The sequence below is a fragment of the Ylistrum balloti genome, unplaced genomic scaffold (assembly GCF_031769215.1).
Source record: "Ylistrum balloti isolate Yb309-2 unplaced genomic scaffold, AGI_CSIRO_Ybal_v1 Utg370574, whole genome shotgun sequence".
Taxonomy (NCBI): Eukaryota; Metazoa; Mollusca; class Bivalvia; order Pectinida; family Pectinidae; genus Ylistrum; species Ylistrum balloti.
Window position 1 is genome coordinate 697871 of NW_026782359.1, and position 27350 is coordinate 725220.

Genomic DNA, 27350 nt, shown 5'->3' on the forward strand with positions numbered 1-27350 from the left:
TATGAGTGGTATATTTAACGCTTACCATGAAAAGTTGTGAGATTGTGCTGTTGTATTGCTGTCGGCTTGGATTCATAGGTTGTCTCCACGGCCTCAACTGCCTTACAAACAAGGGTGTATGGATCGTAAGGTGGGGACGATATATTTCTCTCTTCTCCATATCGTTTTTTAAATGGGTGTCCAGATATCACCCACTAGTAACCTTTTGGCCCTTGTATTGAACGTAGCGAGGGCAGCTATGAGTTCTTTCTTTCAGTTGTGACATACCAACATGGTTTTCGGTATAACGTGACCGGATGTGGTATCATGCTACGTGGCCACGTTGTGATATTTCAGCCTGCTAGCGCTATAACGGTGTCATTGGACCCATATCCATGAACACTGTCTTCAAAATGACTATGGCCGCTGTGAGAACGTATACCCTCAATTCATCTATCAATCGATCTATGACGGCCATTTTGAAATACTTAAGTATACTTATAGTGTTTAGTCTCACTTTTTCACTACTGCAATGATCGTACTCAATGTATTATTTAGTCATTCCGAAATCCGTGATGACCACCATGGCAAGATTATATTTTTGTTGAAATTTACATGATATCGTTTGCTTTTCTGTCTGTAGAGTGATACACATACACTGCTGGGAAAACTGTTCACACTACCCGTCTCATTATTGTACATGATGTTATGAAAACGTAATTTTTGTGTAAATAGTGATCGCAATCAAATCCCAGTTTGAACCCTGAATGAACGTAGCCGGCGAATCTTGTTAGATTCTAAAAAAACGCATAAAATTAAAACGATTTATCTTTATCGTCGACAAGTTGCCATTAAACGTTTTAAAGTTCTACAAAGTAGAATCGAGAGCATACAGCTGTCATTTAAATACCCCTACAGGAAGAGATCGATAGGACATTGCCGTTGTTGATATCAGAACGCAGTTTCACCGGCTTGGTCCAGTCTCGTGCTCTAGGTCATTCCGAGGTCATATTTGAATACGATTTTGGTTCGTTCCGTCAATGACATAGATTATAGTCTGAAAGTCACCGAAGGTGTGCTAAATTTTCCGATCCAATAATGTTGAAAAATTATTAAACAAATCTGTTTTGCGATGTTTGTACTGCATTAACCGCACAATAGAAGACAAGTAGCCATCATATCGTGCGAGAACGGTTTACATTGAGACTAGAATTCAACAATGTAATAATATTTTTGCTGAACACTTCCTAGAAAAAAGTACAACATCTTTTAAGCAGTCATTTACTGTCTAGCTACATTATCGAAAATGTTAATTCATTTGAAATCCATGTTTTGGAAATTTCGACGATCTTCTCTTCATGTCGCTTGTTTTCAGCAATCTTGTTTCTTTCTTATTTCTATTATCACAACTCTTTCCTTTGATTTCTGTCTCGTTTTTGTAATTATCTAGAAGATTAAATATTATTGGTACAATGTGCACGCATGTACATGCCAGTCTCCACCACCAGTCACTTTATAGATATTTTCTGTAATTATTTATGTGAGTACTATGTAGATATATATTCTTGCGTGTCTGTCAAGTCTCATTTGTAAGGTTTAGTTGTATACTGATATTTTGTTTAGGTGCAGGTACATGGACGATTTCCTGCTGGCATTAAGTCTACACACAAGATTAATTGAGTTAATATGCGCTGATTGGAGTGTATATAACGATACACAGTGGTGTATGACTTCTCTAATATGTCCTCTGTGCTGATACATAATTACGGGAATGCACTTTGAAATATACACATATTCACTGATTATGAATACTAAAATGTCACGGTGACGTCATTAGATGTTTTTGGAGGCTTGCACACCCATTAATGTTCGTCATTATCTGGCATTACGATAAAATGCCAATTACCGAATCTCCCCGTTATGTATGTGTTTTGACTGACTACAAATGGCTGACATCTATGTACAGAGTAATTCTCACGGTTCACGACACTGGCCTCCACGGTAATCATACCAAAAATAAATAGCGACCGTTTATCATTAGCATGATGCACTCCGCCACTATTTTCTAATGTCACGCCTGACGCGGAGTTTACTTATTATGTAATAGGGACGGTAGACATCAGAAAGTGGTCCGCATAACACCAACAGATGTTTTTTATCCTAACTTGGTTCAAGTTTTGTCTCTATTGAATGGTAAGATAATGTTGTTCCATCAGAAATAACAAAAATGTTCAACAATGACCGGATTGCCAAGAAATATTTCTAAACATTTTGCAAGCTTGTGTGATGCTTCTGCAGGTGACATCCATCCCCAACCCTTCCCCCAATGAAAACAGTGAAGACAACTCTACTGATACGTTGCCCTCTTGTGACACTTGAAGTTCATCAACCTGCCTTTTCATCGCTCGTTAGATCTCGCGATGCGTGCCGAGATAACAATGCTTTCAAATACTTCCCTGCACTGGCGAAGTTTTTTACACTTTTTATAGAATGTTTAAAAAATCGTTACCATTAACCGGTTACTTCCGAGGCGATGTATTTTTCGTGTTTACGTGATAGCGAAAATTTGCTTTTCATTTATGAAAAAAACGCTTGTAAATGTTACCAGCTGTATAAAACTGCAACTTGGCGCTTGTTTTACGGGTACTAGCTTCTCGGTCGTGTTTTATTATACAAGGAAGATATTTCGGCAATACCCTGACCAGATACAATGTACTCCTACCTAAACTAGCTTTACTTCCGGTATTTTGCAATCAGTGTTAGTTGTCGTAAGAACTCTTTAACAAACAACCAGGTATCATGATGAATACTGCACATCATTACAACTGTCTCGGCCCGTGTGAGGATTGTCCACTCTCATACACTAGAGGTACACCTGTGACTTTTCGTAAAAAGAGTAGGCGTGATAACGCCGGTCTTGGGATAGTGTCAGACTATATAATTTTAAGTCATTGAGACGGACTTCAAAATTGCCGTAACACAAACGCTACAGACGGTTCCATCCCACTGAGGGGGATGTAGGTCGCCCCCTTACGTCGCCAAAACACTGAAATTCGTTGTTGAGACGATAAACTCGGACCCGGGAGTCGCGGAGACGAAAACCTGTCAACCACCCAACCAACCACAGTCTCTTCAATGGTTTACATTACTCTGACCCGACAAGTGATAGGAAGTATGGTCACTTAAAGTTTCTACCCATTAACATTCGGAACTCCTCGTCTTTCAGTGGCTGTCTCCGGAATAACTGTACTGATATATCACCAGTAATGGGAGTATGATCACAAACACTTGCCTGCCGCTTCAGCTATTATACCAGAAGCTTGATGTGTAAATACATCAAAAACTTATCTCACAAATCCAATATGTAGATTACTGTCCTAATCTCCCGACAGGGTTTCCCGACGCCCGGCGTCACTCGGAATACAACTGTTAATAATAAACCAGTTTAACGAGCCCGTCTTTAATATCCCAGCCCTATTACAAGAGTATTGGTTAAGTCGAGTTATCAGCATTGTTCCTGTGATAAAATCCAACATCGATTTACCACTACCGGATAATGCACACGAATAATCGACTGTAAATCACGCATAGACGAGAATTAAACGATTGTTCCGGCGAGAAAAAGAGAAAGAAGTTTCGCCTCAGGTCTTAAGTTATACGGCACGGATGAAGAAATGTGGTTTGATTAAGTAATAAATAGCTACAACATTACCTTCTTGATTTAAATGGTAATACTTGTGTAGACGGGACTGTCGGTAATTGGGTATGGTTTTAAATACATGGAGCCAATTAAGACAAGGAGATTTTTATTGTGTGTATATACGTAACATGAGCGCACAGGTATACAAAGTGCTATTGTTGATCAAACAACGCTGGTGCAATCTCGTGCTAATTTTGGCTTCAACAAACGTTCACAGCTGGTTTGCTGATGAAACTGACATCCCAGGTCTCATGGCTTCATATTGTATATGTTGTTATCTTGTATCTGTGTGATCGATGATAGTTAAGACAGGGATAAGTACAACGTTTGTTAGATTTACCGATTTCATCCACTATTTCGCTTTATAGAACTGTAAAGAAAATATAAAGGCGCTTTGGTTCGTCCCTGCAATGTCTGCCAGTCACTAGAAGCATTTCAGTAGGTCAAATCGGGTTAGTGTTTGGCTCTTTTGCAACAAAACAGCCTGCACTCATCTCCCCTTTAACACATCCAGATATTACATTTCTTGGTTTTGTCGATATGTTCCAAAAATATGATTGGACCAAAACGAGGTGTGCACACCATTTTATTTGTTTTAGGTTTCAAAATACAAGCTTTCATGACTGATCACGTGAGCAGACACGTGTCAATAGGTGATTGGGGTTGTGTTATGACACTGTTTGTGACATAGAAGAAAACATTTCTTATAATGAAAACTTTAAATAGGAGACTTCTCCTTTCCTTTTTGACTTGTTAAAAACAGAAACAGATTTTTTGTTAAGAGCATAGGGAACGTTTAGAAGCTCACGAAGTTATAAATGTTAATACTGACACGTCATCGCTAGTCAGAACGGAGATGTTCTCTATATCGACAAACAGAGTGAGAGGGCTTGAATTGCTTAAGAAACCCATTTGTATACTGCATTTAATTAATACTTCGACTGGCTATTTATATATACAAGTTGACACGTATGAACAGACACACACAAGTAAACGGATTCGAATTGAAATTCAAATATTTGTCGAGCGTTAGTGTCAATAGATGTCCTGACCCGTCACTCTAAATCTGATAAACTTAACAGTCGGTAAGGTATCTAATATATGTTTTATTAAGGTATTGGTTTGGATTGTGGGCTCGTTTACGTAAAACAACATGTTCATGTCTCTTTGGATCGTATTTGTTCTATTGGCACAACATATTACTGGGTAGGTTTGTTTTAACATAAAAGCTGTGACATGACTGACAACAAGTCACCGAAAGTCACTGAACTTGTGTGGCGAAAGAAAATGTATTTTACTACCCTGGACACTGAAGGGAGAACAAGATCGATGGGTAACTCAATGTATACACGTTTTAGTAGATTGAGGGGTAACTCAATGTATACACGTTTTGGAACATCGGGAGATAACTCGGTGTATACATGTTTTTGTAGATGAAGGGGTAACTCAATGTATACACGTTTTGGTAGATTGAGGGATAACTCAATGTATACACGTTTTGGAACATCGGGAGATAACTCAATGTATACATGTTTTTGTAGATGAAGGGGTAACTCAATATATACACGTTTTGGAACATCGGGAGATAACTCAATGTATAAACGTTTTGGTAGATTGAGGGATAACTCAATGTATACATGTTTTGGAACATTGGAAGATAACTCAGTGTATACATGTTTTTGTAGATGAAGGGATAACTCAATATATACACGTTTTGGAACATCGGGAGATAACTCAATGTATACATGTTTTTGTAGATGAAGGGGTAACTCAATGTATACACGTTTTGGAACATCTGGAGATAACTCAATGTATACACGTTTTTGTAGATGAAGGGGTAACTCAATGTATACACATTTTGATGAATCGAGGAATTACGTTTTGGTAGATTGAGGGATAACTCAATGTATACATGTTTTTGTAGATGAAGGGGTAACTCAATGTATACACGTTTTGGAACATCTGGAGATAACTCAATGTATACACGTTTTTGTAGATGAAGGGGTAACTCAATGTATACACATTTTGATGAATCGAGGAATTACGTTTTGGTAGATTGAGGGATAACTCAATGTATACACGTTTTGGTAGATTGAGGGATAACTCAATGTATACACGTTTAGGTATATTGAGGGATAACTCAATGTATACACGTTTTGGTATATTGAGGAGGGAATCAGTGTTAACACGTTTTGGTAGATTGAGGAGGGAATCAGTGTTTACACGTTTTGGTATATTGAGGGAGGAATCATTGTTTACACGCTTTGGTAGGTCAAGGGAGGAATCAGTGTTTACACGCTTTGGTAGGTCAAGGGAGGAATCAGTGTTTACACGTTTTGGTATATTGAGGGAGGAATTAGTGTTTACACGCTTTGGTAGGTCAAGGGAGGAATCAGTGTTTACACGCTTTGGTAGGTCAAGGGAGGAATTAGTGTTTACACGTTTTGGTATATTGAGGGAGGAATCAGTGTTTACACGTTTTGATATATTGAGGGAGGAATCAGTGTTTACACGTTTTGATATATTGAGGGGGGAATCAGTGTTTACACGCTTTGGTATATTGAGGGAGGAATCATTGGTTACACGTTTTGATATATTTAGGGAGGAATCAGTGTTTACACGTTTTGGTATATTGAGGGGGGAATCAGTGTTAACACGTTTTGGTAGATTGAGGGGGGGAATCAGTGTTTACACGTTTTGGTATATTGAGGGAGGAATCAGTGTTTACACGCTTTGGTAGGTCAAGGGAGGAATCAGTGTTTACACGCTTTGGTAGGTCAAGGGAGGAATCAGTGTTTACACGTTTTGGTATATTGAGGGAGGAATCATTGTTTACACGTTTTGATATATTTAGGGAGGAATCAGTGTTTACACGCTTTGGTATATTGAGGGAGGAATCATTGTTTACACGTTTTGATATATTTAGGGAGGAATCAGTGTTTACACGCTTTGGTATATTGAGGGGGGAATCAGTGTTTACACGTTTTGGTATATTGAGGGGGGATCAGTGTTTACACGTTTTGATATATTGAGGGGGGAATCAGTGTTTAAACGTTTTGGTATATTGAGGGGGGAATCAGTGTTTACACGTTTTGGTATATTGAGGGAGGAATCAGTGTTTACACGCTTTGGTAGGTCAAGGGAGGAATCAGTGTTTACACGTTTTGGTATATTGAGGGAGGAATCATTGTTTACACGTTTTGATATATTAAGGGAGGAATCAGTGTTTACACGCTTTGGTATATTGAGGGAGGAATCATTGTTTACACGTTTTGATATATTTAGGGAGGAATCAGTGTTTACACGTTTTGGTATATTGAGGGGGAATCAGTGTTTACACGTTTTGGTATATTGAGGGAGGAATCAGTGTTTACACGCTTTGGTAGGTCAAGGGAGGAATCAGTGTTTACACGTTTTGGTATATTGAGGGAGGAATCAGTGTTTACACGTTTTGGTATATTGAGGGAGGAATCAGTGTTTACACGTTTTGGTATATTGAGGGGGGAATCAGTGTTTACACGTTTTGGTATATTGAGGGAGGAATCAGTGTTTACACGTTTTGGTATATTGAGGGAGGAATCAGTGTTTACACGTTTTGGTATATTGAGGGGGGAATCAGTGTTTACACGCTTTGGTATATTGAGGGAGGAATCATTGTTTACACTTTTTATATATATTTAAGGAGGAATCAGTGTTTACACTCTTTGGTATATTGAGGGATAACTCATTGTTTACACGTTTTGATATATTTAGGGAGGAATCAGTGTTTACACGTTTTGGTATATTGAGGGGGGAATCATTGTTTACACGTTTTGATATATTTAGGGAGGAATCAGTGTTTACACGTTTTGGTATATTGAGGGGGGAATCAGTGTTTACACGCTTTGGTATATTGAGGGAGGAATCATTGTTTACACGTTTTGATATATTGAGGGAGGAATCAGTGTTTACACGCTTTGGTATATTTAGGGAGGAATCATTGTTTACACGCTTTGGTATATTGAGGGAGGACTTATTTTATAAATGTATTAGCGTATCGATGGAGAATTCATTGTTATAATTTTGTGGTATGTTGAGGGAGAGTTCATTGTTAACATTTTCGTTATCAAATGATAACTCATTGTTTACGTTTTTTGTTCATCCAATGAGAGCTCCTTGTTGATATTGTATTGGTATATATTGATGGAAAATTTTATGTATACCATTTCTTGGCTTATCATGATAAAACTCATTGAGTACACATTTTGATGTATCGGGGAGAACTTGTGTACACGTTTTGGTTTAAGGCGAGGTATCATCGAGGGAGAACTCATTTTATACAATTTCGTAGTTTTTCTTGAGAGAACTCACTACACATTTGCCTTACTGACGAGGCAGATCAGATGGAAACTAGAATAAAATGTTGGTGTGTAATTTTAATCGTGTTATAAACTTACAAATATAGTCTAAAATTACAAACACGGCTTTTCAATACGGGTAATTGTATAACTATTCGACTGCAAAAGTTCCCCAGCATAGCTAGAATGTCACGGATTGATGGAGTTTCACGCAGTTGGCAGCACATAGAAATTCCAGGCGCGGACGGCTTTTGATCTCGCGGGACAAGATAACTAACTTTATGTTAATGCGTTATAATCCAGCAACCCGTTGTATTGAGTATTGGTTGGGAAAAAGAGACATATCTCACACAGGGGACAGGCAAACGGGAGGGTATACATAACACCTGTTGGCAGTGGTGGGTGGTAGTTTGGGGCAATGCTTTGAAGAGGTCTAAAAACATTGTCACATGTCTTGTCACATGTCTTGTCATTTGTACGGTACATACATGAATTTTGATCATTTAATTACGTATATAATGTACTTGTACCTATATGCTGTATTGCATTAGGATATAATAAGACTTGAAAACTTGAAACTTGGTAAATGGGTAGTGAACACAGCTCACCGATCAAATAATGACCATATCTCTTCCATCAGCTAATGACCTAAAAAACAATCGGACACGAACACAAAGAAAGTGAAGGAATTATGCTGTGTTACATGTTCATTATTGTTTTTTTGACCGACCAATCAGTCATTATATCAAAAGAGGTTCCGAAGTGATGTCGGGTCATCCCAAGATTTCTCTTGTGTCTGTTTTAAATGTTCTTTCTTGCCTGTGACTTCCTCGTGTGCTTTCTGTGATCATTTGGTCTGTGTGTTGTGTACACAAAGTTTATGTGCCAATACAGCAGCTCAATGACCGAGAGCAACCACAGTACGAACACCGGAACAGAGTGGTAACTAATAAGATATGTAATCATCTCTTTAAGGATTTTGAGTGGTGTTTGTCAGGAACTGATCATCACTTGTAAAACTCCCACAAGGACGCGGAAATCACGCACACGAGATCCAAGAGTTCCTTAATTTGTTTAACGGTAAATAGTACTTCTATATTTACTTTTTTATCTTATTAACTTGAGCGTCCGCCACAAATATACCACAGCACCAGCACGTGCATTAAAGCCATATCCGGTCAAGGGTACACGTGCATGTTTTCCCGGCCTACCGGTATATATTATTATACCAAGAAATGGCATGCTCCCGATATTACATCAACACAATGTCTGCCATATGTACACAGCATTTAGTGTTGTATTACAGGGACGGGCCGTGATAAGGTTGATTTGTTTATATAACTGATTCTGATTATAAGGTGATAGTATCAAATTTATGCGAGTGTTTCTTAGTACGTTTTATAGACGTTTATGGCGTATTTTATTACATTCAGTTTAATATTTATCTAAAATTAATGTCGATAGTGTAGCGAAATCAATGGAACGTATTTTTAAGTTTGTCAGGCTTAAGAGCTGTTGGTTTGTTTATAGAGTAAAAAGTTCACGGAAAGTCTTTGTTTAGATTATAGATAAAAGATGATGGGTTTATCTGTTTATATTCTTGTCGGTCACCTTCCATATTACATAACTTGGCAGTTATCGGATCCCTTCAAGGTTGATGTTATAGCTGTCGACCGCTAGTGTTGGTCTAACGTTTACAGTGTGTAAACTACTGTACATGGGTACTACAGTTATCGCCCTTGATTTAATCATCCCAAATTAATTAAAGCACGACGTATTTTGTGCACTACGTCATCAAAGACAACAGAGCTTGACACTGATCTGTTCCCTATACAACTAATCCTGGAAACATACCATGTATAAAACCTGTATTACTGGAAGCGTGTCGACATCAAACTGTAGGTCCCTCCCATCGTTAAGACGTTCTGGGCAGACATTAAATCGGGCCATTACTATTTTCTTATCTGCGCCCATGACTTCTAAATATTCCAAAAGTTTCAACATGTCGAAATGTCAGCGAATCTGCAGAGTTTGTTAAATGCAATTTAAGTAGCTTGTCATACCTAATGCTACTACCACCCGGAAGTGTAAAACAACTGTTTCTCCATCATGTTGTCTTAGCACTGTCGGGAGAATGACAACCGACAGTAGCTACCTCTCCCCAATTCGTCACTGCAGTAAGCGAAACGTTGTATGTACACTTATACTGTTGTAAGTAATTAGGTTTGTATCCATCTTACAAATCATAAAACATCTGCAGCTTAAAATAGATACATCGTCTCATCAAACAACAAGTTTTGCTTTATCTATATTTCGAAATCTGCCAAAAATCTATTGTCTAAAAATACTTATTTGTCTTGGTGGCTGTGGTGTTTGTAGACATATATATAGAACAGAAAGCAGAATGTACAGATGTGAGAGTTGATAAACTGCTTATATAATTCCAGGATTTGGTCTAAACCAACAAACAGGTACGTAACACCGCCTAGCTTTATCGCTTTGTCATCGTAACTACATAGAGTCATCGTTCACGTGTAGTCTTTCGATCTAAATGTGTCGATCGTAATTGTCGGGATCGGCCATTTTTCTTGAAAATGTAAGAATGGTTCAAAATAGTATTAATGGAAATCTTTAGCTCGCACATGGTTTCCTTTACCACCAAACATTTTACAAACCCGTACACTGATTCAATACTTGTTGTAAAGGTAAGATAGAAACAACCAAAACGCCCATCTACATATAGAAATATCTAGAAATAGATGTCCCACGTTTTGAGCTCAGTTATGTATTGGTTAGCCTTTTTAAAGGGAAGCGTCATGACCGTCAGCTACTCGTGTGTGCCGTAACAGGGGAGGTCTTTGGGTGACAACAATAGGACCGTTCTCGGTTGTTAACTGGATGTAGACAAAGAGTATCACAGACCATAAACATCTTTATATAGACATAAGCAAGCTATGTGATTCCTACCTCAACAGCAGGGGGCAGGGGGCAGGGGCGAGGGTGGGGGGGGGGCGGTGTTTATTAATCGACTCCCAAGGCATAATGGAAAATAACAAACGAGGGTGACATACAACAACATTATACGACAACGGTTTATTGTGTAACCTCTATATAAACATAAAGTCTTATAGAACATAATCAAAAACCCTTCCTTGAATTTGATATAGATATTCAAGTCTTGTTCTCGGTAATAGAAGAAAGGAATTGTACGGGAGCTTGATTTAGTTATTCTCAAACAAACAGGAACTTGTCGCCTTAAAACACCCTTCGTCTCTAGAGCCAAATAACATGTCCGTGCTGTTACAACTTCCGATGTGTCACAGCCTTTCGGACCCGGCAGACCTGTCCGTGCTGTTACAACTTCCGATGTGTCACAGCCTTTCGGACCCGGCAGACCTGTCCGTGCTGTTACAACTTCCGATGTGTCACAGCCTTTCGGACCCGGCAGACCTGTCCGTGCTGTTACAACTTCCGATGTGTCACAGCCTTTCGGACCCGGCAGACCTGTCCGTGCTGTTACAACTTCCGATGTGTCACAGCCTTTCGGACCCGGCAGACCTGTCCGTGCTGTTACAACTTCCGATGTGTCACAGCCTTTCGGACCCGGCAGACCTGTCCGTGCTTTTACAACTTCCGATGTGTCACAGCCTTTCGGACCCGGCAGACCTGTCCGTGCTTTTACAACTTCCGATGTGTCACAGCTTTTCTGACCCGGCTAGACCTGTTCATGTTCTCACAACTTTCGATGGTCATAGGGCCTTTCTGACCAGGCCAGACATGCCCCTACTCTCAAGACTTCCTGTGTGTCCCCGGCAGACCTGTCCGTGCTCTCTCAACATCCGATGTGTCACCTGACCTTTTGGACCTGGCTAGGGGAATTATATCACTATATATCTACATGTAAACTCGTTCCAATCATCTCGGTACAGTCAATGCATACAGAAGAACCAGAATGACTGCTGTCAAAACCTTGTATCAGCCAAACCAATTAAAAACTGAAGAAGGCTTCCGTTGATAACTTAAGTTATCTATAAAACAAATATAATCTTTATAGAAGCATTTTGCCAAGTCAATTTTATTGTACGATTTGATATTAAATACCGGTGAATGTTTATCGCGAGTCGTAAAATCCAGTAAGTTACCAACAGTTGGTCGGGCAGAAACACGTGGTTTTAATGACAAAACCATCGACAAAGATGTCGAACTTTGACGTAACGTATCACAGATGGTTATGATTGCGCCTTTTAAAACAAGTTATCATTAGAACGATAATGTTATATATGGTTCACTTTTTACTGGTGTGTGTTTATTTCTCTCCAACCATACGTATATGTTACCCAGGAACCTTCCCTCGCTTCACTGGAAATACATGTACAACCGTTCAATCAGTGCTGATAGCAGGGTTCGCCGCGGTTCGCTAGCACTAGCGCCTGTGGAGTCCTGTTCAGCAGGGTGTACTTGGGCGGGATGAGAGCTTCGTTTCTGTTCCATGTGGCGTGTGGTTGGGATATTTTTCCAACAGTCACTGTTAACTATTTCCTGTCCGTTCATAGTCCCGTGGGATTAGGTGTCTGTTCTTATCGTTAATTTCATTCACGGATTCTTGAAGAATGGCCGTCCTTATCAACAGGTCGGATACGGTGTCGTAAGTGCATGGCGATAGGTATGCTACCACTTCAGTGTCAAACCAACGATATGTATCGTGTTAATCTGTTTAATTGCGCTTGTAAACGAAATGCACTGCAGTGTAGAAAATGTTGATTTCACTTAAAGTTACAGTGCATAAACAAAATGTTAGCAATTTGTTTGAGGAAGATCAGCTAATCTTGTTGCTTCACATACTGGATTTATTTACAGTTTTTACAAAGCAGCATGACACGGTCGTTAACGTTTGTCACATGACTCAGAAATCAACACCAGTAGCACGTGCATATTTGATCGACAGACGACGTCTAGGAATGGCACACTTCCGGTTTGCAATATGGTAGACAAGACAGCAACATGAAAACAAAAACAGATTGTTGTGAAAGTTAAAACAGAAAGGATATAGCAACACCAGCGTTTGTTTTCTCCAACGGATAAGCTGTTATTAAAAGGGATTGTGTGTTTTATCAAATTTCAAAGACGGAATTTCTTATATATCGAGGCGATAGCGGTAAGTAAGAAAAGTCAAGAATGTTGTCTAGTCTGTTCTAGCTTTCCAATATCTCATGGAAGCTGAAGTGTTTACTATCGGCCCATCTGGCTAAATGCTTCCCAGAGTACTTTGATATTATATATAGTATAGAACAGCGTTATGGTGTAGACGTTATACGGTCTTGTTTCTCATTTACTGCCAATATTATGTACATGACATAAATAACATACGTAGATTTGATGTAAAAGCAAGAGAATTTGGTCCTATTTTGTCTTATTTTTGATGATATACATGAAGTAAACGTATTAGGTGTATAGATTTCTGCCAAGTAAACGATAAATGTACTGAACTCGACTGACGATAGTTTCCTACGAACACGTATACCACCTCTCACTTAATTTTGAAAAAGATACGTTTATCATAGAAACACGAGACCTGTAGAAACCGACGAAGTATTTCTCTTTGTTATAACGTGTATTGACATGTGACCGGTTGTTGGGTACAGCTGTAGTAAAACTTCCGGTTACTTACACCCCGTGTATCAGGCTTTATCATCAACTTCGCATCATCAACATTTTTATTTTCTTCGCACTAATAGCAGTCAAGTGTCACCATATGGTACAGCCACCTGTTACACCTGTGTAACCTATCCCAGCCACCGTATCTACAAGCCTGTGTGCCACAGTCCCAGCCTCCGGGTCTTTAGATATGGGAGCCACAGTTATAGCTTGCCTATCATCAGGTCTGGGTACCACAGTCCCTGCCTCCGGGTCTGTAGATCTGGTTACTGTTCACAGTTTCCCTATCATTATGTCTGGGTACCACAGTCCCTGCCTCCGGGTCTGTAGATCTGGTTACTGTTCACAGTTTCCCTATCATTAGGTCTGGGTACCACAGTCCCTGCCTCCGGGTCTGTAGATCTGGTTACTGTTCACAGTTTCCCTATCATTAGGTCTGGGTACCACAGTCCCAGCCTCAGGGTCTATAGATCTGGGAGCCACAGTTCTAGCTTGCCTATCATCAGGTCTGGGTACCACAGTCCCTGCCTCCGGGTCTGTAGATCTGGTTACTGTTCACAGTTTCCCTATCATTAGGTCTGGGTACCACAGTCCCAGCCTCAGGGTCTATAGATCTGGGAGCCACAGTTCTAGCTTGCCTATCATCAGGTCTGGGTACCACAGTCCCTGCCTCCGGGTCTGTAGATCTGGTTACTGTTCACAGTTTCCCTATCATCAGGTCTGGGTACCACAGTCCCTGCCTCCGGGTCTGTAGATATGATTACTGTTCACAGTTTCCCTATCATCAGGTCTGGGTACCACAGTCCCTGCCTCCGGGTCTGTAGATCTGGTTACTGTTAACAGTTTCCCTATCATCAGGTTAAGGTGTGGATACCTCAGTCCCAGCTTACGTAATTACTGCACCTAGCCTTTAAATCGACATACCTGGGTGTCTACAGGTCTGGGCACCGCCCCAAACCTCCCTGTCTACAGGCCTGGGTACCACCCAACCTCCGTATCTACAGGTCTGGGTTCCACCCATGCCTCCGTGTCTACAGGTCTATTACCGCCACCAGCCTCCGTATATACAGGTCTGCGTTCCACTCGCAGGCTCATCGCCTCCAGGCCTGGAAATCGCTTCCATTCTCCTTATCTACAGGTCAGGATACCGCCCGTATCTGTCGGTTGGGGTACCGCTCCCAGCATCCGTATTTACAGGTCTGGGTACCACCCCAACCTCCCTGTCTACAGGTCTGGGTACCTCCACCAACCTCCGTGTCTACAGGTCTGGGTACCACCCCAACCTCCCTGTCTACAGGTCTGGGTACCTCCACCAACCTCCGTGTCTACAGGTCTGGGTACCTCCACCAACCTCCTTGTCTACAGGTCTGGGTACCTCCACCAACCTCCCTGTCTACAGGTCTGGGTACCACCCCAACCTCCCTGTCTACAGGTCTGGGTACCTCCACCAACCTCCGTGTCTACAGGTCTGGGTACCACCCCAACCTCCCTGTCTACAGGTCTGGGTACCTCCACCAACCTCCGTGTCTACAGGTCTGGGTACCACCCCAACCTCCCTGTCTACAGGTCTGGGTACCTCCACCAACCTCCGTGTCTACAGGTCTGGGTACCTCCACCAACCTCCTTGTCTACAGGTCTGGGTACCTCCACCAACCTCCCTGTCTACAGGTCTGGGTACCACCCCAACCTCCCTGTCTACAGGTCTGGGTACCTCCACCAACCTCCGTGTCTACAGGTCTGGGTACCACCCCAACCTCCCTGTCTACAGGTCTGGGTACCTCCACCAACCTCCGTGTCTACAAGGTCTGGGTACCGCCCCCAACCTCCGTGTCTGCAGGTCTGGGGTACTACTCCAACTTTTGTATTTACAAGTCTAGGTACCACTTTAAGCCTTCGTATCTACAGGTCTGGGTACCGCCCCAACCTCCCCGTCTACATGTCTGGGTACCGCCCCTAACCTCCGTATCTACAGGTCTGGGTACCGCCCCCAACCTCCGTGTCTACCGGTCTGGATACCACCCCAACCTCCGTATCTACAGGTCTGGATACCAACCCCAACCCCCGTATCTACTGGTCTGGATACCGCCTCCAACCTCAATGTCTACAGGTCTGGGTAGCGCCCCAACTTTTGTATCTACAGGTCTGGGTACCGGCCCCAACCTTCGTATATACAGTTCTGGGTACCGCCCCCAACCTCCGTATCTACAGGTCTGGGTACCACCCCAACCTCCCTGTCTATACAGGTCTGGGTATCAAGCATTCCTCTCTGCAGATCTGGATACCACTCCCAGCCCTGTATGTATTTTTACAGGTCTGGGTAATGCTTCAAGTCTTTTCATTCACAGGTCTGGGTATCACTCACAGTCCCCGTATCTGTAGGTCTGGATATCACTCGCAGTCCCAGTATCTGTAGGTCTGGATATCACTCCCAGTCCCAGTATCTGTAGGTCTGGATATCACTCCCAGTACCAGTATCTTTAGGTCTGGATATCACTCACAGTCCCAGTATCTGTAGGTATGGATATCACTCATAGTCCCAGTATCTGTACGTATGGATATCACTCACAGTTCCAGTATCTGTGCGTCTGGATATCACTCCCAGTCCCAGTATCTGTAGGTCTGGATATCACTCGCAGTCCCAGTATCTGTAGGTCTGGATATCACTCCCAGTCCCCGTATCTGTAGGTCTGGATATCACTCGCAGTCCCAGTATCTGTAGGTCTGGATATCACTCACAGTCCCAGTATCTGTAGGTCGGGATATCACTCCCAGTCCCAGTATCTTTAGGTCTGGATATCACTCACAGTCCCAGTATCTGTAGGTCTGGGTATCACTCACAGTCCCCGCATCTGTAGGTCTGGATATCACTCACAGTCCCAGTATCTGTGGGTCTGGATATCACTCCCAGTCCCAGTATCTGTAGGTCTAGATATCACTCGCAGTCCCAGTATCTGTAGGTCTGAATATCACTCGCAGTCCCAGTATCTGTAGGTCTGAATATCACTCGCAGTCCCAGTATCTGTAGGTCTGGATATCACTCGCAGTCCCAGTATCTGTAGGTCTGGGTAGCACTCACAGTCCCCGTATCTGTAGGTCTGGATATCACTCACAGTCCCAGTATCTGTGGGTCTGGATATCACTCCCAGTCCCAGTATCTGTAGGTCTAGATATCACTCGCAGTCCCAGTATCTGTAGGTCTGAATATCACTCGCAGTCCCAGTATCTGTAGGTCTGAATATCACTCGCAGTCCCAGTATCTGTAGGTCTGGATATCACTCACAGTCCCGGTATCTGTAGGTCTGGGTAGCACTCACAGTCCCGGTATCTGTAGGTCTGGATATCACTCACAGTCCCGGTATCTGTAGGTCTGGGTAGCACTCACAGTCCCGGTATCTGTAGGTCTGGGTAGCACTCACAGTCCCGGTATCTGTAGGTCTGGATATCACTCACAGTCCCGGTATCTGTAGGTCTGGGAAGCACTCACAGTCCCGGTATCTGTAGGTCTGGGTAGCACTCACAGTCCCGGTATCTGTAGGTCTGGATATCACTCACAGTCCCGGTATCTGTAGGTCTGGGTAGCACTCACAGTCCCGGTATCTGTAGGTCTGGGTAGCACTCACAGTCCCGGTATCTGTAGGTCTGGATATCACTCACAGTCCCGGTATCTGTAGGTCTGGGTAGCACTCACAGTCCCGGTATCTGTAGGTCTGGGTAGCACTCACAGTCCCGGTATCTGTAGGTCTGGATATCACTCACAGTCCCGGTATCTGTAGGTCTGGGAAGCACTCACAGTCCCGGTATCTGTAGGTCTGAATATCACTCACAGTCCCGGTATCTGTAGGTCTGGATATCATTCACAGTCCCGGTATCTGTAGGTCTGGGAAGCACTCACAGTCCCGGTATCTGTAGGTCTGAATATCACTCACAGTCCCGGTATCTGTAGGTCTGGATATCATTCACAGTCCCGGTATCTGTAGGTCTGGGTAGCACTAACAGCCTCTATAACCTCTATTTTCTACAATAGTTTTTTTGTTTTTCGAGATCGTATCATAAAACTGTTCGGTGTAAATACGTTGTTATTCCTTCTAAACAGTGGACTTGTGAAGCCAGATGTACTTTTAAGATAGGTCTCCTATATGTGTCCTGCCGTGAGTGATAAAGCTCACATGTCATGTACAATCTGCCTCTGTTTACTGTGCACCTTCTTCCAACGCTTTCTGGATATTTGTCACAGCCACAAATCAATACATAATAATATACATAATCAAAACGCACAGCGATATACACAAAGTTCACGGTCACGCTAGGACATCGACACAATTGTGGTATTTTCCCTCATTTCCCGCTGTGTAGATAGCTCTTAGTTTACGACAAACCTACCAATAACGGACAACGCCATCCTATGTTTCAGAACACTGTACTTTAAGGACTCCAGCCCGCCATTGTTGTGTATGGTAAACTTGGTTAGATAGATAGAACTCATATCCAACTTCGTTATGAAAAAGTTATCAATAGTATAATGTTGTGGTACTGTTGAACAAAGTATGTATGCTTTCCCTTTCTTGGTTTTGTTTGTGTGAATTCCTGAACCACCATCAACTTGACTATACTCTCAGTGTTGTCATGTTTTGCACTATTGGCGATGTATCTGAAGCATTGTAAAGTCACCAACAGTCGTGAAATAAAACACACTTCCTGATGTGTAATCAGTTGTCTGATCGCGGACTATTTAAAAATATACTGGCTTTGTCTGGGGTTTTGTTTATTTAACACGCCAAGTGATGTAAATAATAAACTCCTAACTGTGGATCTGCGAGAGTCATTACCTCATGTTGGAAGATCGAGGCTATAACAGAGAGCAACACACCATACCGTGCTGGGTCCCATGTGATTCTCATAGGACTTCATAAAGATGACAGCGAAACAAAAACAGCTGTTGTTATAGAAATAACACTCTGCCACAATAACACGATAATTCGAGACTGCATTAAATTTCCCATATTATCAAAATAATTCGAAACATTTTTAAGTATTCGAGTTTCAGTAATATCAAGAGAATTCGGGGCAACATTGTTCGTAACTACTTAATGTTTCTCGACACTCCCTAACACTGTTTTAAGTTATCGTATTTCTAAATGAAATTCTTTACAGTGACTACCGTTCACTAAACACGTTTTTATTAGTATAGCTGATTATGAGAAATAATGAAATGTCGAGTAAAGAAAGAATGGTTCGAAATATTGAACGGGCGGAACGATGATTGCGGAATGCTGAAATCTATCTCGGTCCTGTCTGGTAATTAGGCTACGTTCCTGGCGGAACACAGAAAACATCTTCTGTCCTTACCGGTAGTTCCTGGCGGAATACTATAGTTCTCGCGATCGTGGCTTGTAGCTACATCGAACCTAACTCTGATGCTTTCCTGGTCCCAAAGTTAACACATGTTTCTGTAGTTAGTTCCCTTGGTCCAAACCTGTATTTAACACCAATCCTACACTATGTCACCCTGCCAGATGACAGGAATGCTTAACCGTTGGTTTGGTTTGGATCTGACAGGCTATGACAGAAGCTGTCGGTAGGGAGACAAGTGTATGGCACAGGTATTGTTTATGTACAAGGGAGGTGTATATTGTATTGCACTTCCGGTACGGCGGTTAATGACCTTGGGTTCACGTGCACACAAGGAAAAATACATTGTGAATATTCTGACATTTGGATTAGCGATTAAGTCGTTCATTTATGAATGGTCGACCGACAGAAGGTTCTTTCTAAGAAGAAGAGGTATTGTAGCAACGTTAATAAGCGTACCGAAAACTGTAAGTTGGGGTTCAAGTCAAGGTCAAGTGAGTATTTGCTTAGGTGGCAATGTCATCAAAACCATTCAAGTGCTGCCGATTTGATTTTTGGTTGTCATTTACAAATTTGAACTGCCCCAGCATTCATTTTTATTTATATGAATATGTTTTGTTTTAACTAATTGCTCAATATCAAACCTTCGTGTGAATTTGTTTTTAAGTGTAAAGTTGACGTAGGTTTGTCGATTTGATGATTGAAGTCGATTTATGGATGTCAATTAGGTGGTTGAAGTTTCTGTAGGGTTGTCAATATGATGCTTGAAGTTTCGGTATGGTTGACAATTTGGTGCTTGAAAATTTCTGTATGGCTGTCGATTGGACGTTTGAAGTTGTAGTTAGGTTGTGAGTTTGTTGTTGACTGTTAATACCGGCGTTTAATCTTTGATAGTATTGTACAGCATTTCTGTAGTGTCATGAATAACCACGACGCACAGTTGACAGAGTCTGTATCTTAACGTGAGCAGCATACCGATAGCAGTGCGATGTGGCAATCAACACAATCCACAGTTCCGCATATAAATCTGGAATACAGCATTATATTGGTACGGTCAAAGAGAAATTGACCATCAAGATCACTGATTGGTCAGGTTCTGACATTACTGGTCACCGAATCAGGTTATTAAACATTGTTATACAGAAACTATCGTGACATTGTGTATCTGGTAACTATTGTATCCAATAGTAAGATACTAAAATATTTGCTTCCTGTCTTTTATTCACAATATTGATAGAGTTTAACTTTAGATTACTTAAATGAACAGCAAACAACGTAAGTGTGACGGTATTATTCGTTATCGATAAGTAATCTAGTCCATACAGATGGACAGTAATTAAGTATATAAAACTTCTTACATAAATACTCAGTAGTATTTGAACAGTTTCTTACCGAATTTGTTTATTTTTCAGTCGAGAATGACACTGGACTAACACAAACATCCACACTATGACGAAGAAACTTATTGTTCCCGGTACGTTTGAGCTGAAGAATATCCTCCAGGAGAAGGGACCGTTGCCTCACCCAAAGAAACCCCGGATCCGGAAATGTGAGCTCATTCAAGACGTGTCCAAGTTCAAAGATGTCGACGAGCATGCGGCTAAGGTAAGATAAAGTTATGATAATGATTAAGTGAACAGCATGTATTGAACTTGCAGCTCTGTGAAGGACATGCCAAGGGTTGTTACGTATATCACATCAAATTGCTATGTTGTAGTAATGTGTCCGTTATCGGAATAGTTGGAATTCCTCTTGGGATGAATACGATGGCATTCACATGCTCGAATTGTAATTCACTTTGTTTATCTGTCCTGTAAAATGCGTACATTAAAGCCATTTTTACACTAGCCTTATTACAGAGTAAACCGGCGGCGAACCATTAGGTCTGTCTGTCTCCGCGACGTTGCAAAATGGATGGATCACTTGCCGATATTTCTCTGACAAATTCCAGCACGCGTCTGGAAAATCCATGCATGTCTGTAAAATTGAGGAAATTGCTTAAAGTGAATATAACTTGAATAAAGTCAATTACATCTCATAAAATCGACAGTTGTAGTTATACAGAGTACGGAAACCAAACAGCAGCGTATCGGTCATTTACACATGTAGGATACACACTATCGTAAACTCGGTCATCGTAACAGGATAAGCTATAGCCTAATATATCTTAATGTAAGTATTATCACGAGCGTACTCGGCGAGTATGATAGGATTATCACGAGCGTACTCGGCGAGTATGATAGGATTATCACGAGCGTACTCGGCGAGTATGATAGGATTATCACTAGCGTACTCGGCGAGTATGATAGGATTAGCACGAGCGTACTCGGCGAGTATGATAGGATTAGCACGAGCGTACTCGGCAAGTATGATAGGATTATCACGAGCGTACTCGGCGAGTATGATAGGATTAGCACGAGCGTACTCGGCGAGTATGATAGGATTTGCACGAGCGTACTCGGCGAGTATGATAGGATTAGCACGAGCGTACTCGGTGAGTATGATAGGATTAGCACGAGTGAACTCTATTTTATTGCTAGGATTGTCACAAGGTTTCTTGCGATAATGATACTAGGATAAGTACCAGCTATTTTATAATTTTACCAGAAATAGTACAAACATATTCTATAGACATACTAGGATTAGCTTTAGCTCATTCTATAAACATATTAGGATTAGCACTAGCATATTCTATAAACATACTTGGATTAGCTCTAGCTCATTCTATAAACATATTAGAATTAGTTCTAGAGTATTCTATTAACATACTAGGATTAGCATTAGAGTATTCTATAAACATATTAGGATTAGCATTAACGTATTCTATAAACATACTAGGATTAGCTCTAGCTTATTCTATAAACATGCTAGGATTAGATCTGGCGTATTCTATAAACATGCTAGGGTTAGCTTTAGAGTATTCTATAAACATACTAGGATTAGCTCTAGAGTATTCTATTAACATACCAGGATTAGCTCTAGAGTATTCTATAAACATACTAGGATTAGCTCTAGAGTGTTCTATTAACATACTAGGATTAGCTCTAGAGTATTCTATAAACATACTAGGATTAGCTCTAGCGTATTCTATAAACATACTAGGATTAGCTCTAGCGTATTCTATAAACATACTAGGATTAGCTCTAGAGTATTCTATTAACATACCAGGATTAGCTCTAGAGTATTCTATAAACATACTAGGATTAGCTCTAGAGTATTCTATTAACATACTAGGATTAGCTCTAGAGTATTCTATAAACATACTAGGATTAGCTCTAGCGTATTCTATAAACATACTAGGATTAGCTGAAGCGTATTCAAGCGTACACGGCAGTCAAATCAGGATAAGAACACGCATGCTTTACATCATAATAGCTAGGACCAACACGATCTACGAGCAGGCTAGAATGAACACAAGTGTAATCATACCGTATCATCATACCAGGATCAGATTGTTGACAATAGAACTATTCACATCTACCTTTATTTATCAGCAACTGATTTCATATGCTTTTTCATTGCCGTTATAATAGAGGTTTCTCTTTGTCGTTCTAGTTGTGATTAAACACACCAAGGGTATAATTATGCCAAGATTTCTGGGTCGGATCCCTGCCTGCTATGCTGATCGCTATACTTTTCGTTCATTATTTCTTGTAAAAATGATTGAACATCCACCTCATTAAAACGGAATATGCTACAGGGCTCCGACAGCCGTACATCAAACAACTCGGCAGATAGATATGGCGTATTAATAAGTTATGGTAACCCATATACGATTTACCCATTACACCTTAATTCTACGTACGATACAGCCTCCGTAATTATAAAGACCTTCACCAACAAAAAGTCTTCTTAGGTTACGGCCGCTACAGAGGACGCTTACATCTGAAGCGCTCTAATGAAAAGAATCCGACGTTTGTTTGTGCTCACTAGCTCCACCAGCAACATAGATCTACTGTGAATATTGAATCAAAATGTAAAAAATCTCTTGATACCTTTATACACTGGCGTAACCGACAGCTTGATTATATTGGTAGTTTTGTATATGGCATTGCAGTGTTCCGTACCCCACATTCCTAACTCAGCGCCATCTTTTGATGTGAAGGGAGATAACTCTGGCAGAATCACACTCTTTCGTGTTGATCAAACGATAGTGTGTAACCTAATGGCTAAATACGTTGTGATAATAAACGATTTAGCTCTGACATTTGAAGAAAGTGGTTCATTTAGGCTTTGCTACTTCAGACAAGAACATGCATATTTCCATGGATATTGCAGCAGCGATTGGTAATACTGACGTCACAGATAAACCACTTACGGGAACTTGTTGTGTAAGGCTGACATCATGGATGCATTATCCATGGGAATGTGTACAGTATACTATAATAATGACATCATTTTATGATGACGTTATAAATATAGCAACGGAAACATTACACGGAAACGTGCTACAAAATGTTTGTAATGCTAGCGACATAGAAATAACAGCACGACAGAATATGAACAGAAACATGTAAAATTAACATGACACATATACCCTTAGCGAAAACCACGTTGTTATTTTGTTTTGTCTGGTTTTTTTTCGCGATATTATATCAAAGGTAAAATCAGCTTTTCTTATACCTGACAATATGACACTACTACTAAATAGCTCGGTTCAGTATGCTGGACGATACTTACCATTAATAACATTCGTTTGGTCATTTGATCTGACCCGGTCAAGATGACCAATAGCCATCGTGTTTCGCATGGCGTCGTGCGCCGTGCATTTTTGTTTATATTTTAAGGTTCTTCTTCTTCTTCTCAAGTTCGACAAATTCAGCTGAAGCTTACCTGTGACGATTCTGAGATGGTTCCAAGCAAGTGTTTTTCGGGTTGATTCGAAATTCAGTATAGTCGTCATGACCACCATTTTCGCTTTCTAATAAACTTTCCTCCATGTACCATTGAGCGGTAATTTTGTTGGAATGTTGAGAAATTAAATTGAAGAATGTTGTTGTTTTCTTTTCTTTTTTGCCTTCACTGATAAGATATTTTGAACTGTTACAATTATTTAACATATTTTGAACTGTTACAATTATTTAACAAATGTTCCCACTACTGCTGCTGATGTTATTTCAGATGACCAATAAGGTCCCCTTATCTGAGACTGGGTTTGTCTGGAACTGGGTTTGTCTGGGACGGGGTTTGTCTAGGACTGGCTTTGTGCGGGACGGGGTTTGTCTGGGACTGGCTTTGTCTGAGACTGGGTTTGTCTGGGACTGGCTTTGTCTAGGACGGGGTTTGTCTGGGACGGGGTTTATCTGAGACTGACTTTGTCTATGACGGGGTTTGTCTGGGACTAGCTTTGTTTGGGACTGGCTTTGTCTGGGACTGGGTTTGTCTGGGACTGGCTTTGTTTGGGACTGGGTTTGTCTGGGATTGGCTTTGTCTGGGACTGGCTTTGTCTGGGACTGGGTTTGTCTGGGACTGGCTTTGTTTGGGACTGAGTTTGTCTGGGATTTAATAGTCAGGAGGTATTTTTATCTAGGACTAAATTTATCTAGGTCTTGATATCGTATACATATTAAATCACCAGCATGGGTTTTTTTCTTTTTAGATGTGTCATTATGACCACTGCACCTTAACGTTATCAGAAGAGCCTCTGTATTGGTAACAAAGATACCCCTGTGGATTACACGATAAATGGCAGGCCTTCAACAGCCACCCTATGTTTAATATACGTTTACTAACAATTGATAGCAGTGTAATGGTTTAAAATGTGCTTTGTTTGCCCACACACTATCTAAATATAGAGGTACATGCCATCATGTTCCTGTAAAAAAAACTTGAATTACTGCTTGGCCGATGATGGAATAACTTTCAACCCTTTGCTGAGAATATCTGATCGAGTCGGCCAAAATATTGGGATTAACAAAATTGAGCGTAGTTAGGATGTTGTAGGTGTTTGACCTACTTAGGGTACGGTTATTGGTCTATTTAATTATCAATTTACCTGTATTTTATTTATATGATCTAATAAAACATTTCTGTACATCTATTGTGAAGGTATTGTTACCACTAGATAGATAACAATGTCAACAGGAGTCACGTGCAAGCCGTCACATTTCTGTATTTTTAGGTTGCTGGCTCCACCCATCGATTCTTCCGCGAGTTGATCTGGCAGCTCATCCACAGTTGTGCGGCTGTTAAAACAGACTTGGACAAAGTCAGGTATACGATTTCTTATACTGTAAAAACATTAATTTTCGTTGTTGTTGATATTATCGGTTTTCTTAATCCACGAACTTGTATGTCTAGAACTATATTAAACTAGTACAAGTAGATTTATTGTGTTATATTTATCCACGAAATCAAATCACCACGAAAGAGATTTTTTACGACATTGAGCGCTATGAAAATATATGAATTTATAATAACAAATTCAGGTATGGTCACTCATCTCGATTCCTTTGTTGTCATCAGTTGTACACACACCTAGGATATCTTTAATCAATGTTATTTAAGAGTGATTTGGCAGATACCGAATGTTATAATAATGTCGTAAACACGTCAAATAATACAGCTGCCATGTACCTACATTATTTCGTAGGAAATGGCGAAGGACTCCTTGGATTCAGATTAAGCTTATAGCTTATCTTACAAATTCACATCCCATTTACCATCACAGCTGGTGTTGTGTACTACGATTCTATCAGCTGTTACCATGACAAATTATGGTTATATGTTTTATCATTGCAATATATTTACATTATGAGGACGGAAAGTCGTCGTTGACTCAATTAAAATAGCGTTGATTTAGCAGTTAGCTGCATAATGGATATTTTTATCATTTCCACATATGTTTATATACCCTGCAGGTACTGTCATCTACTGCTCTTATACAGTCCCAATTTCTACGAATTGTATGTGAAAAAACAAGATAGATTACTTTAGATATACATATGATTAATGAAATTATAAATATATAAGAAATAAAATTAAATTGTGCAATTAATCATTGCCATCTTACACAAAATTAATCCTGGTTTTTAGATATATTGTGACATTGTTAAAAAATCCGTTTTAATTGTGGACCGTATGGTGGACAAGCACTGAGATTTGATACAATGTCGTTAGTATGTCTCGTGAAACATTCTCCTATTCTCAACAGGGTCATTAATTGTCAGAAAAAAGGCACTTCCATCGAAGTTTCAGCAATCAGCTAAAACCTGGTGTCTTGAATGTCTTCCGGAGTATTGCAACAACCCCCCCCCCCCCCCCCCCCCCCCCCCCCCCCCCCAACTCCCACACACACACAGACACGCACATTGAATATGAGGAGGGATTTTAATACGCAGGTGACTGTAATTTTGTCGCTTTTGTAGATACAATCAACCTCCGGTAGTTTCAGCATCACACCAGGTGACACTATTTGACACTCAGATTGTGGACGATTTCCGTTTTTTTTCTCATAAATTTACATGTGTTAGCACCACCATGAGAACCATGCTAAAGCAAAAAATAATTTATCGTGACAAAAAATATCAATGATTCGACAAACCCGAAACTAAATGATTATACTACATTTAAAACCGTCTATGGATTTATGGACTTGCTATAATCTTTATTCAGGGCACCATGGAATTATCAATACAAATAGAGTAACAAGTCTAGCCAAATAACGGAAAGGAGGCCAGGTGCCGGGAAATCGGCATTGGTTATTTGGTATCGTAATGGCGGAAATGGCATTGTATTGATCGCTGGTAACTTAAGTAAACTGACACAACTAAGTGATGTTTACAGTGTACTCGTGTTGTCCTCTTGCTGCGCGTGAGTCTGGCATAAACTTTAATTCACGGTCAGACGTGTCGAGCTCAAAGGGTTACTATTTCACTCTTTATGGTGGTATAATGTTTATACGGGATTCCTCTCTATTTCAGGGCAATATTCCAATGGCTAACTCTACGGGATCTCAACCGCCCGTTTTTCACAGAAGAAACGGCTAACAACACCGTGGAATACATTATGAAAGAGTTTCAGCAAGGACAGAGAACTCATGCACAGATTTTCCAGATAATTTGTCTGTACGTGTATTGTTCCATCACGTTGTCTCATGCTATTTCTCAGACCAATGTAAATACAGGAGAATCTCCCCGCAGGCTATAATCCATTTCTACAAAGAAAAACTCCAATTTTGTATTCATTGCATGAGAAATATATATGAAAGCGCCAGATATTGTAGAGTTGATTGGGTTTGGCCCGTTGTGCCAGTCTTCACAATCTTATGCACATGCCTTTAGTCCAGTGAAAAATTCGTATAGTGGCTAGGTTCAGAATACATACATGTA

General features: G+C 40.7%; 1 protein-coding gene across 4 annotated transcripts in view; it reads left to right on the forward strand.

Annotated features, from left to right (window-relative positions):
* LOC132556513 (uncharacterized) overlaps positions 1 to 27350 on the forward strand; it is a 39946-nt gene that overhangs the window by 1690 nt on the left and 10906 nt on the right. For 2 of the 4 annotated variants that reach the window (XM_060220927.1, XM_060220924.1), the window contains exons 2-4: positions 20433 to 20625; positions 25142 to 25233; positions 26943 to 27086. In XM_060220927.1, the coding sequence (XP_060076910.1) occupies positions 20470 to 20625; positions 25142 to 25233; positions 26943 to 27086 (392 nt within the window). In that variant the 5' untranslated portion in view covers positions 20433 to 20469. Of the gene's footprint in view, positions 1 to 12478; positions 13172 to 19436; positions 19488 to 20432; positions 20626 to 25141; positions 25234 to 26942; positions 27087 to 27350 lie in introns of those variants that run through there. The other 2 variants (XM_060220925.1, XM_060220926.1) reach the window with 2 other exon arrangements.